The sequence below is a fragment of the Hylaeus volcanicus genome, chromosome 2 (assembly GCF_026283585.1).
Source record: "Hylaeus volcanicus isolate JK05 chromosome 2, UHH_iyHylVolc1.0_haploid, whole genome shotgun sequence".
NCBI lineage: Eukaryota > Metazoa > Arthropoda > Insecta > Hymenoptera > Colletidae > Hylaeus > Hylaeus volcanicus.
Genome location: NC_071977.1, coordinates 30143505 through 30156839, shown reverse-complemented (window position 1 = coordinate 30156839; position 13335 = coordinate 30143505). Strand labels below are relative to the sequence as shown.

The 13335-nt window shown below is 45.9% G+C and overlaps 1 protein-coding gene across 16 annotated transcripts in view; it reads left to right on the top strand.

Moving 5' to 3' along the window:
• LOC128872117 (potassium voltage-gated channel protein Shaker) overlaps nucleotides 1–13335 on the top strand; it is a 198828-nt gene that overhangs the window by 153576 nt on the left and 31917 nt on the right. The window contains exons 2-3 of one of the 16 annotated variants that reach the window (XM_054114489.1): nucleotides 176–706; nucleotides 898–965. The exons of 14 other annotated variants lie outside the window; for them this stretch is intronic. In XM_054114489.1, coding sequence (XP_053970464.1) covers nucleotides 961–965 — 5 coding nt within the window. In that variant the 5' untranslated portion in view covers nucleotides 176–706; nucleotides 898–960. Of the gene's footprint in view, nucleotides 1–16; nucleotides 707–897; nucleotides 966–13335 lie in introns of those variants that run through there. One more of the 16 variants, XM_054114488.1, reaches the window with a different exon arrangement.

Genomic DNA, 13335 nt, shown 5'->3' with positions numbered 1-13335 from the left:
GAGAGAGAGAGAGAGAGAGAGAGAGAGAGAGAGAGAGAGAGAGAGAGCAGCCATTTTGATAGGTGGCTGTGTGTTGAGCGCTGCTGCCGCGCTACTGACTGTGCTGCTGGTGCTGCCTCTTGGCGTCGCTGATCGTCGGTGTTCGCCGCCGCGTCACAGTGATCGTTTTTGGTAGTGCTCGTGCTGGTTTACTCGTGGTGGATCGGTCTCTCGTGTCGGTGTCCGTTGGTGTTGTTGGTGCGACAGAGCGAACCACTGGACAGAGAATGGAGAGTAAAGAGGAGATGTAGGGTGGTAGAGCAGGAGAAGAAAAAAGACAAGGGGTGCCGATAACTCGGACCCACGGCACACGGGGTTGGGCGTTCGTAGGGTGGCGGTGAGCGGGTGGAGAACGGAGGAAAGAGAAGAGGGTAGGAGAAGGAGGTGGAGAAGGAGAAGAAGAAGGAGGAGCATAGAGGCAGGAGACGGAGGAGTGCCGCGTAGAGGAGTGGAGAGGAAGCATCGTCGGGTGCGTGTTGTGCGGGGGTGCACCGCTCTCCGGGGGCATGGGGCTCGGGAGGGGGATCCGCCCCCTCTCGTAACCGCCGCGAAGCGCCAAGATTTCCCGCACCGAGTTCATCGAGAAATGGGGGCTGACCCCTGTCCTCAAACCGAGGCAGGACCTACGCCCCCACCGGAATGGTGCGGAGGAACACGGCGACACGAGGTACGGTCCTACTACTAACCCATCCGCGTCTCTCGTTCTCTATCTTTTCCATCGGCTAATCGTACGAGGTTACCTTTTGCATGCGGGCCTGCGTTTCGTTCGACGGACCACCGTCTTATACGTCTTTCTACTACTACCACTACTACTACTACTATTACTACCACTACTACTACTACTACCACCACCACCAGACAACCGTGGACGCATCTTTTAATCCTGATCTAGCGTAGTGGAGTTTAGACCGACACCGTTTAATGTTGTACGTGATTTCTTTCAGTTGTTACGCCTCGTGTAGCCTCTTAGCGTTAGCTCGCAGAATTAGACTGCAGCGGCTCCATTAGACATTTGTTAACCAGATCGCTCGAACGTAGATGCAGATGCTTAGATTAGGACATAGACGTTGTTCGATGAGATTCACTTTTCACGCGTGTTCAGCGACGCGAACGTTCTCGAATCGGAGCATAAACCCGACCGCGTCTCCGCCGCGGATCCAAGAATAGGAACGTCGTCGCGTCGTCGCGGAAAGAATCGTAGCCGAGTTTCGCTACGGGATATCTCGATTTCCTAAACACGCCGTCACGATGACGTACCACGATTCTAGAGGGAACCCAGAGTCGTAGTCCTCGGTGTCTAGAGATGCTGCGAGAGTGCTGCCGCTAACGAGGAATATCCGTCAAGTAACTCCCCGCCGTCCCACACCCCCGTACCCGACTTCGACGAAACTTTTCAGCTTCGTAGAACGACCGGGAATAAAGACACGTGCATTCGCAGCGCTGACAATTCACGTGTAAGAGACCGCGGTTACTCTCCGAAGTTTCGTTCGTCGATCCTGTCTCGAAAACTGTGAGAGACACGAGGAAGAGAGGATGTTCCATTAGGGAACTAAAAAAATTGATTTCAAAGGTGAGAGAGTAACGAAAATAAACTCTGGACAGGATTCGTGAATTGGACGACATTAGAAATATTAAATACTACGACAGAAATTATTTAATTTTTGATAGTCTCGAGAGAAAATCTTAACTTTGTAGAAATTTTCGCGAGTTAGCTCGGCAGCCAACGCGTCAACTTCCTCGGATATCCGACGGATGAGAAAACGGCGAGGGCTGAAAACTTGGAAGGGTAGTTTCGTTTCTTAAACTCGAGTTTACCGTCGCTAAAAGCGTATCTTCGCCGCTCCACGAACTCGCCAAGTTTCGTCGAAATCGGAGGAGGACGCTCGACGGACGTTACTTATAAGCACGTTTACGACTTTGGCAGGGTACGGAAACGCCGAACTATCGTTACCACCGGCGTTACCGCGGCGATAAAGGGTGGAGGACACGGGCGGAGAGACCGGGATAGAAGGATAATATCTCGATTCGCTCGGCAACATTTTCTCTCCGAGCATCGTGTCTATTCCGATTTACGGTTCGCGGCACGTTTCACGTGATCGGGCCACGTCTCGCTTCTCGTTTATATCCCGCGTGCTTTACCGCGTGGCAAAGGAGGGACAACGAAAGGGAGGCGAATAAATGGCCAGCGATCCGGAAGAGTAATACGTGTAACAATTTCGTATCCGCCGATTCCCACGGACACGCTCGATGTTTGCTTTTCGCCTTTGCCACGGCTCTTTCGAATTTGCATTCCGCCCCGAACGACTTCGAGACCCCTCGTCGCGTGACATTTAAAATCTTTCTAAAAACGCGATACCAGATATTGTACGCGTCTAGTTACACGTTCGCGAATTAATTAACGCTCAAAGTGAAAAGCGAGTAGCCAATTTCGCGAAGCTGTCGGAGACCAGGGAAAAAGGATTACGATGCGAACAGGTTAGCGAATCGATAATGCTTGTTCAGGTTTAATTTCTTCGAAACTGAAACTGTCGATAAAATGACAATCTCGCATCTTCGAAGTCGATCTAAGCTCAGCATTCGTGCCAATGAAACGCTGAGAAAGCGTCTCGAGTGCAACGGGTTAATTCGTTTAAGGAGGCTCTAGTGCGAATAGAAATAACGCCAAGAAAATTATAAAAAAATATATACGAGTTAGATTTTATCCCAAAAACACCCACACAAACTTCGGGAAGGCTAGAGTACCTGAATGCTAAGAAATAACTATAAATGTTTCAATTTTTCACTTTTTAACGCGGGCTCTTATGGGAAAGTGCGTTTTCAACGCACTCAATTATAACTTTTTCTTTTTTTTCGTCGCGGTGTTCGTACGGTTCCGAAACGTTATGGACGAAATATCGACGCGATAGGTTCGATCCCGTCGCAAGCCGGCGCTAGCGCTGAAGTTCGCTTCTTCTTCCGGCTGTGCAATCAACTCGCTGTCCAGAGTCAAGGGGAACGCGCGCCCCGGCAATTACGCTAATAGTCGTGCCCCCGACGATCGAGTCCCGCTAAGCTCGAGGAGTTCTAAAAATACCCCAGCCATTCCTGACCGTGGTCTATTCCATGAGAAGCATTTGTTTCGCGCGGAAACGAATTGTGCACGCGATAACGCGACTCGCGTACCTCGTTCCTCGCGTTCCGGCTAGCTCCGCGACGAGTCGTGATATTCCAGCAGCACGAGCGGAATCTTCGCCGCGTACACGCGATCCTTCGCTGAATTTTCCGCGTGCGATATCTTTTCGGGGAAAACGAACCGTTTTTGTAGACGCCATTTTATAGACACTCGTGGTTTTTATCGCGGTAAACGGGAACGGACCCTCTGCTGCGAGTAATACAAACAACGGTTGTTACGTCCGAGGTAACGAAAGTTGAAATCGGCACGTTTAATAGGTTTACGGAAATGGATCGACCCTTTCCACTCGGATGTCTCTTCCGAGGCATCGTAAGTCCATGCAAACCTTACTAGTGATTACGCAGGATAAACTTGTATAAAATTTGTAAAAGTGTACGATTCCTCGAAGGTTTCTATTCGAATATCGCGAAGAATCGAATCGAAATATGGTACATTTATTTGGATATTATACAGGGTGTCTCAGAATTAGGGTAAGAACCGGTAGCTGAAACGATTTTGAACCACAATTTGTTTTGCAAAAATGTCGGATAGCGCTTCGTAAGATTGTTGAACTTGAACGATAGGAACCATCAGTGCATATCTATGACTGTTTCACACATTATGACGTATTAGAACAGTACAAAATTTTTATTTTTGACATGAATATGCTCCTCAATGTCTGAAGATTCGTACAAGCTCAAGTATCGTTACAGTGAATTACATGCTTTGCAAGTAACATAATATAAGTAACATAATACCGTTTGCACATTCCGTAACGGAGTGGCTCCGAGTGAAAAGGGTTAAAACCTCGTCGAGGTTTTCCTAAGTAGCGAGACAAGTTAAATTAACTCGCAAAGCAACTTCAACCAAGCCCAGTTTTTCCCAGGCGGGAAACGAGCTATCTCCGAATCTTCTCGGTAGTTTCTCGATACGATCGTGTCATCGAGGATGCGATGTAGTTGAAAGTTTCACGCTCTGTGGGCCCGACCAATTTCTTCCTGTTCCACTCGTATCCTCGAGTGCTTGAAAAACGCGAGGAGGTGATACGGTCGAGTACTCGAATAAGAATCGTTTTTGACCTACTTCGTTAAAGCATCGGCGTTTCGATGGAATAATTAATGGTCCAACTTTCAATCGATCGATGGCTTCGGTCCAAACGATAGGAATTCCTTCGGTACAGCAAATACAGCTACAACAAATCGAGCCGACTCGTTGCCAAAATTTCGTACGACGCTCGCGCCGTCAATCACAGGACACCCTGTACGAGTTAAGGTCGATTCAGACTATACGACACGGTCCGTCACGTTCCGGCAAAGACACGACAAAACATTAAAACACGCGTTTTAACGGAACTATTCGCACTATTCCCGTCGACGGAACGTTCAGGTCGGTGTCTGTTAAGTGCGAATAGTTCCGTTGAAACGCGTGTTTTAATGTTTTGTCGTGTCGTTGCTGGAACGTGACGGCCCGTGTCGTATAGTCTGAATCGACCTTTATCCGCGCGATGTGAAATCTTACGCAGCGAAATATGCAAACGCGCAAGAAATGACCCGACGTGGAACGCGCGGAGAGTCTCGCTTAACCAAACGAAATCCGTGCCACGAACCGAAAGAAAGGAAAAAGTACGAGTAGCGTTGGTTTATTTGAAAAGGAGCAGAGCATTGCGGGAGCACCGACGCGAAATGCACGCGTCGCGGTGCGTCGCGTCGCGGCAAGTGGTCGGCGGAGGTTCTCGCCTGGTCGAGTGACGGTTTTTTGCGCTCGCGTTATATTCCCTCGCGGTTCCGTTTCCAGGCGCGTGGGCAACTCGCCTGCTCTTCTGGAATCCCGAGTGTGCGTGCGCTCGTAACCGACCGTTTCGAAGCTTCTGAAGAACGGTTCTATGCGCTGTGCATCGGTTAACGCGAGGCTCTAGTTTCCGCGGAGCGTACATGACCGGCGGAGTAATTGGAATGAGTTTTAGGGCTTACAGCTGCTCGAGGACGGATAACGCGGCTGCGAACTTTGCTCCGATCGCGCGCGAACGAAACCATCGCAGGATCTGTCCAGGTATTACGCGAAGTGGTCGCTAATCGATAGGCGATACAAGGAAACTCGGAGAATCGTCTGCCATTTTGCGCGCACACCTCGCGCCTTGGTTTCGAACTATCGAACGAAGGCGAAGGTATAGGAAAGAAAGAAGAAAAGAACAGGCTCGAATTACAGGGAATACGGTGCTAAATAGAACCATTTGGACAGGGACCAAAGGGACGGAGAAAACCCCAACGTACAGTCAGTTCCATAAGTATTCGTACCCTTTATGTTTATTGAAGAAATTTGTCCATTTGTTTATTATAAATATATACACGCGTGAAGTTTATTCGTGTACACGTTCATAACGAAAGATTTATTTGGAAGTATTAAGCTTATACCATTTAATTTAGACAAATGATAAAGATAGAGGGCACGTGGAGAATATGAACTGGTTATTTTTACACCATATCCGGCCAAGTAACACCGAACGCCATGCGTCGGAATGTATCGTAACGCAATCGTCACGGTTAGTATCTCGGAGATTTACCAAATCGCGTTATCAGAGATCTTTATTGAAAAAAACAGGGCAGCCGACGGGACGAGCGTTAGCGTCGCGACGTCACGTACGAATCCGTTCGGTGTAATGATACGAAACGGAACACGTCCGGAAATTTAAATATCGCGCATGCAAAGTTCGTCCGCGTCCGCGGATCGATGGTCCGCGCTCGTTCGTTTCGTGCCCCGCTGCCTCGCGAACATCGTTGTAATTCATAATTATCCGACATTTTCTCGTTTCACTTTTAACAAAACAATCGTTTGTACCGCGGCTCCCTTTGATTCCGCCTCCCCGCGTTTCCGGACTCCCGGCGTTACCGACCCCATCGATTCAAGAAATACCCGGTGGCTCCTTTCTCTCGTCGTTCGAATGGAACGAAAAACGCGAGGAGAAACAAAACGGGGCTTTCGTTCGTCGTAAACGGTACCGAGCGGCGCAAAACGCTTTTTCAGCTTTAAACGTGGATACACGAATCCTTTCACGGTACTCTAGACTCGAGCGCGGCGAACACAAGTTTCGTCTTCGATTAGGTATAACGAAATAAAAATACGTCCATTCTTGAGACAATTAAGAATGAATGGGAGGTACGGTCGGAGGCAAATATAATACGAATTTGAATGAATCGAATATCTTTGTAATTACGATATTTAAATGAACACATTTTGTAGTTATAACCTTGTTTTTAAGGTGAAGCTTCTAATTTATCACAAAATACGATATACTATCGAAGAAATTTGATTATAGGTTCGATGTTACCAAATACATATTCTATAATAACTATGTGCTTAAATAAGTTTTAGATGTTTATTTATTTACAATGAAAAATTTATTTGGCAACGTCGAATCTGTCGTTTAATTTAGACGATCTTCTGTGATAAACACAGAGATCTTCGATACCACGACTGGTCAAATGACCGATTTCAAACTTTTATACCGTTCATATATGCAATATATGAATTATATACAATTGTTCCACGCGTTATTCAATTTAGTTGCTCGTAAAATATTTTTGTATTTAATCGAAAAAAGATTCTTCAAGACGTCATTTGTTCCATCACGGTAGAAATAGTTACACGTATACGTTTAGCGTTGAACGGTTTAAAAATACAGGGTGTCCCAAAAATGTTGGAGGTCTTTGAAAGGGGTGGTTCGGGGGGTGATTTGAAACAACTTTTTCCTTTGCAAAAATTTCGGATGGGGCTTCGTTAAGGAAATATTATCGGAAAACACCGACCAATCAGAGCGCGGCTGTCTAGCGCGTAGCCTATACTACTGTGGCTGTCTAGCGCGAGCCTATACTACTGCGGCCGCTTAGCGCGTTGCTTACGCTATCGCGAGCACCTCCACAAGTCATACTCGCGCTCTGATTGGTCAAGCTTTTCTGTTAATATCTCCTTCGATAACCCTCGGACCACATTTTCGCTAAGGAAAAAGTTGTTTCAAATCACCTCCCGAACCATCCGATTCAAGGTTCTCCAACATTTTTGGAACATATATTTCTTGGACAAGGTAAACACGAAGGATCCGATAACCAAATCGAATTCGTTACCAAGTTACTAATTTAATCAGCCAACGAACCCGAGTTCTGTCTTGGAATTGCGAGCGAGAACATTGCGCGATATGAAAGAAAAAATTAGAAAAATCGCGAACGCTTTCGTCGGAAACGGTATTCCGGGGAGTACAGTCTTTACCAGCTCCTCGAACTTGTCTGAATTAATGGCAAAACGGACCGACAGTGTCCGCCCTCGATGGCCGCGGCAGCTGCTCCTCGAAAACCCAGAGGTCTCGGAAGCTTCGTCGAGCCGTCGGCGTCGCGTCGTTACCGCCTCGAAACGTTTTCGTCCTGCAGAGACAGCTCGCTCCTCGGAGATGCAAGCAGCAGCGTCGTCGGCTCCCCAGCGTCGTTTCTCTCGCGTTCGTGTCGCTGATCTCTCCCAATGTGGGTCAACTCTGTACCGGATTATGTCAGAACGCGTATGCATGCCCGCAATTTCCAAAACGAGGTCTCGCCTGTCTCGGAAAAGCAACGCGTGTCTTCTTGCGCGAACTTGGAATTCTAACGAAAAGAAAATCCTCGATGCCGTAATAACGAATTCTCTAATGTATCTAGAATCTAAAACGCGATTCTTCTTGTAAGTATGTTTACGCAACGCGAAAGATTTGCATTGTCCGCTCGTCGCCTTCGATTCGCAACGTTTCCAAACATTCGGAAACAAAGGTCGCACGTTCGCGCCAGACTCGATGCCAACGATCGATTTAACCTACGCGATGCGAAAGCCCGATGTTCGAAATGTCTGTCGGATCTCGTTGTTTTTCTTTTTTCTTTTTTTTTTTTCTTTTAGTAGAATAAAAGAACAGCTTCCGATTCGCGTCGATCGTAATTCGTCTCCAGCGTTTTCCGCGCCATCCCTCTTTAAGCGAGCAGTCGCGGCAACGAACACGCCGCACGGGTACACTTGAATATTTTAATATCGAGGACGGGAGTATTCTATTTTTGCACGATACGTTGGAGTTGCTGTTTACCGAGTAATGAATAAGCGAAGGAGAGGAGAGGAGGGTGCTTCCGCGCCGCGTACTCGTGCGCCTTTTTAAAGAAATCTATTACTGCCGGATTCACGAGCACCGAATGCGTTCCCGAATGCTATAAATTCGCTAACCGTTCGTTTAAGTGTCTTCTACTCTTTCACGGTCGACGTAGCATGTACATTAAGGAGAACGTCCTTTTCGGTGTACTTCGTTTGTCATCCTGCTTTTTCGTCGTACAATGCAGCTTCTTTAATGGAAACACGAATCGCAATGCACCGCGGTTCATTAATTTCTTTCCGACGCGGAAGGTTTCAGGAAGAACGATGCAAAACCTACCCAAGAAGATAACGAATGTTTGTTGACGGTAGCCATTTGGAATTGTGGGCTTAAAGCGAAGAGATCTGTCCACAGCCCGGATAGTTCGATTCGTTAGAACATTCTCGCGGCGAACGGGAGAATCCAGGTACAAACATTCCCAATCTCTTAAACGTTAATCTTTCGAATCCTTCGTCGAAGGATTCCGCCCGAAACTTTGCTCGATACCGAACCTATCGAACACGTTTAACCGAGTCGAAACTCTCCCGACTCTTCTTTATCGCCTTAACGTCTTCCTCGTATTTCGCCCATTACGGTTTCGCATAATCGTCCGTACGAACGATCGTGTAATTCCACCGCCGCTCGGACTTTTCTCGCACGGCTGAGACCTGTTTTCGATATTTACGAGTTTATTTAACTCTTTCGGCACGCCAGCGTAAGCCGCGAAAACTTTGTACACTTTGAAATAGGAGTAAGATATTTTATTTCCACGACTCTCCAATCAGAAAATTGCCCAATTATTAAAAGGCACCGATTTTGATAAATTTTGTACGGAACGATGATACCAGTAACCGATGCGAGACATTTATTTAGTAGCGATAATTCAGTTTGGAATAATTTAAAAATCATCAAAGTATCATTATTTAATATTCATCTTGTAAAAAGAATACAATATGTAACAGCGTTTGTCAGTAAATAATTTCTCGTAAAATTTAAGCGTACGATTCGAACGTGAATTCAGGCCCCGAACAATTTTCCGATCGTGATAAGAGAAGGTTTGGTCGTCGAAATTGTTAGCTCTCCGTGATTAAACTGTCGTCGAGTGCAAAGGGTTAACAATATTTACGTACGCGAGTAAAATTACAAATTCTGACAGCGACCGCTAAATTCCGTCGAGTTTTCCAGCAAAATATACCGCGGCGCTATGACGAGTTAAAATTATCGACGTCCATTCGTACCGGGTCAGGCATGTTCCGTGCTTACGTGTACACGTATCTAGCCGCTACTAACGTATACGTGTGCGTATCTATGTGTACATGTATTGTGTATATATATATATATAATATATAATATAACGCGTACATCGGTGCTCGGCGTCTATTCAGACAGACTAACGTTGCCTAGGAGAGAAACGTGAAAGGTGTCAGCCTCTAATTGGTAACGTGAGTCCGACCTGGCGATCAGACCTTCGACCGAGAACTAATTCCATTTGCGCGGCTATCTGGGGGTATGTGGGCCGGACTGTTCGGATAAAGGGCGAGAACTTTTGGCGAGACGAGTTTTGGGAATCGATTCCGTGCGGTCTGCGACGCCGTGTACGCTACGGATTCCCAGAGGGAACCGGGGCCGATCGTTATCGAGTCAGGTTTTTAGAATTTTCCGGCCGGCCTTTCGAACCGCGCCCGAATTCCGACGCAACGGATCCCGCGAATCACGAATCGCCACCCTCCGCGCTTAGTTCGATTTTCGAATAGAGCTACAGTTTCCGGGGGAATTGCTTCGAATTCTATGAAGTATATTGAAGTACATTGAAGTATAGTTTCTCGGATTTCGTTGCGACGCTCGAAATAGACCGAGGATTCGAAGAATCTTGTCCGCGTGTTCCATAGTCGACTCGTAAACAATTTACGAGTGCGTACGAAAGGTAATACAAAGAATTTGTGTAAGAACCGGAAACGGGGGGGTGGGGCGGGGTAGCTGAGACGATTCCGAAGCACATTTTCCTTTGCCAAAATGTCGTACGGTGCTTCGTTTTTGAATTATTAACGAAAAACCGCCGACCAATCGCAACGCGCGCTCAGCCGCGAGAGGCAGACTCTAGCCAGGAGTTCGGGTTCGCCATTGGTCCAACCGTCGGGCCAGCCTCTCGCGGTGGAGCGTGCGCCACTCGAGCTCTGTGATTGGTCGGCGGTTTTTCGTTAATAATTCAAAAACGAGGCACCATGCGACATTTTGGTAAAGGAAATTTTGGTTCAGAATCGTCCCAGCTGTTCCCCCATAACCTGTTCTTACACTAACTCTGGGACACCCTGTATATCGAACGGAATGGATTCCTCGTGGGTTCCAAGTACCGATCGAAGTGTCCCCGTTTAATTACCCCATTCGTGCCATAGACGGAAAATAGAGCACAAACTGAAAACAAGTATCGACGCCAGTGACGAAACCGCTGATGAAACATCGGAGGAATATTTCAAGTGGACAAGCCTCGCTTCGAATAATTCTACTTGGAATACGAGCTCGCGAATAATTCGGAACGTTCGAAACGAAGCGAATTTTGGTTTACGTAATCGAGCATCGTTGCGTTTCTAAATATACCGCCTTTCGTTGCGTTTTCATTTTCACGAAAAGCTGCCCGTTTCGAATACGCGGCACGGCGGGTTCGTCGTAAAACGTTCGAATAGTGGACAAACTCGTCCCTGCTCTTTTTTTTTGTTTCTGTAGGTTCGCGTAGATTCGCGGGATACGATACGCTATATCTCGAACGGAAGACATACAGTTGGAACGACTATTACAACAGAAATAGGACGATCTTTAACGAGCGGAGCTTCGCGTGCTTATTGACGTGCCACGTATATTTTACAAGGAGAACACACGGTATAACCACTGATGCGTATGTTACAAACGTATCCAATCTCAGAACCGAAAGAAAGCACTCCGTGTAGAAAGCACTGGTGTAAAGTCGATTTTATCGAGTTACTATTCATCGCAATTTGCCTGTTCCCGCGGAAATTTCTTCATTCGTACGTAAGATAAAAAAATGTCTCCGATATCGCGAAAAAGAACTCCGATCGCAATTTCACTCGACGCGATAAAATTCACTCTGCATTCGTTCAACCGAACCTCTCGCGTGCCGTTGATCTCTTTCCCGAACCACGTTTCCATGTCGCTTCGTACTTCACAGTGCTTTCGTATCAATCTTCTGTGGTGGCAAAAATTTCAAAAAACTTGACGACACTGCCTGATATAGTACTTTATCAGGGAACGAAACAGTAGAATAGCATATTCTCATATTTTTGAGAACAAAATTTCCGATTTTTTTGCGATTTTTCACTTTTTACGACCACAGTTTGCAACAAAAAAAATCTGAAAAAATTGTCAAAAATGCGCCTTAGGATCCGGAATGTGTCAGATTTTGTTTCGGAATCTTAGAACGCATTTGAAACCGGAAAATTGCGCCGGAAAGCGTAAAATCTATTTCACCCTGTAACTACCCTCACGGGCAAGCTAGAGGAGTACAATTTTACTCGGAGCGTTTTTCTTGGTCAGCTTTCGAATGATTCAAGAGCCATTGAAGAAGCTCTAAGGGCAGTTTTGATCATGTTAATCGGTTAGGCTCTTTAACAAACTCGAACAATTGGGATCGTATTGGATTGTCCCGACGGTTTCTTTCGTGATTTGCACTCAATTATTTTGTGCGGTAGTGTTTATATAAATAGACAATCTGATTTCTTAGACATTGATGTTGTAACAGTAATGAAGCAAAATGAATCGTACACGATTCGATAATGTAACATTAGACATAAAATATTGCGTTACTAATTATAATATACTAATATTACTAATTATAAATATTGCGTTGCGTAATATTGTATTACTTGTTAATAAAACGAAAGAAACTTTTGGGACAACCTAATAGTATCCGTAAAATAACGTCGTATCGACTCGTTCGAGCCGAAGATCCACCGTCGATTGACGTCGCCGAGAATCGGGTTAACGTCGCAGGCAGTCGATCGCGAGTCCCGTCGAGTTTCCGGCGCGCCCTTGATCCTTGGACGATACGCGGGGCGGTATTTCAAAATTACGAGCGATGGGATCGTCGAGAATCCGTCGGTGTTCGGGATGAGTAACGATCCGGTTCGTTAGACCGGACAGGACCGATGGGTGGGGTCGCCAAGTCCACGGGTGGTCTTGCGTCCGTTCGCGAGCCAACCAACTGCAACGCGTTTACCTAGAAGCTGTATACACGCTGTAGAAAGTACTCGTACACCGATCAATTTCCAAAAAAAACACTACGTGACTCGTATATAATTTATTACCTTTTTTTTTTATACACAACGACAGTCCACATATTCTTGGGAATCTCTGGGATAGATACAGTACAACAAAAATTAGTTATTCGTGTAAATTGCTAAAAGTTAACCCTTTGCACTCGGGACCTTTTTTTTTGTATCTACCAGCAACTCGAGATGGTTTCTTGGCATTCTACGTTCTACATTCTGTATTGCCACGAATGCCAAGCTTCGATTGACTTCGATGATGTCATTTTATTGACACTTCTAGTTCCAAAGAAATGAAACCTGAAGAAACATTATTGCTGGTAGATTCGGTACGTGAAACCTAGCGGTGACTTAGACTCGCTTCTCGAGTGCAAAGGGTCATCAAGAAAAAACAGAAGCAATGCGTATTCGTACAATTGTTAAATTTTTTAAAACTTCGTAAAGAAGAGAACGAAATTTACGTTAATTTATAAATAATTAATACCTCGTAGAGCTTTTGGTTTTATATAATTGTGGCAACTCTTCTTGAATTCACTAAACGAGCCGATGAGTGATAAACAGGCGTTTAAAATTGCAAAAGCGACATTACTCTCTAGTCCACCTAATGCAATAAAACCAATTTTTAACGGATGTATGTGTGTATGTAGTAATGCAATGGTCAGCAATACGATCTCCGAGAACGGTTACCCATTCGCCTTTCAGTATTACTTGACCGAACGTAAAAATACTCGTCGCTA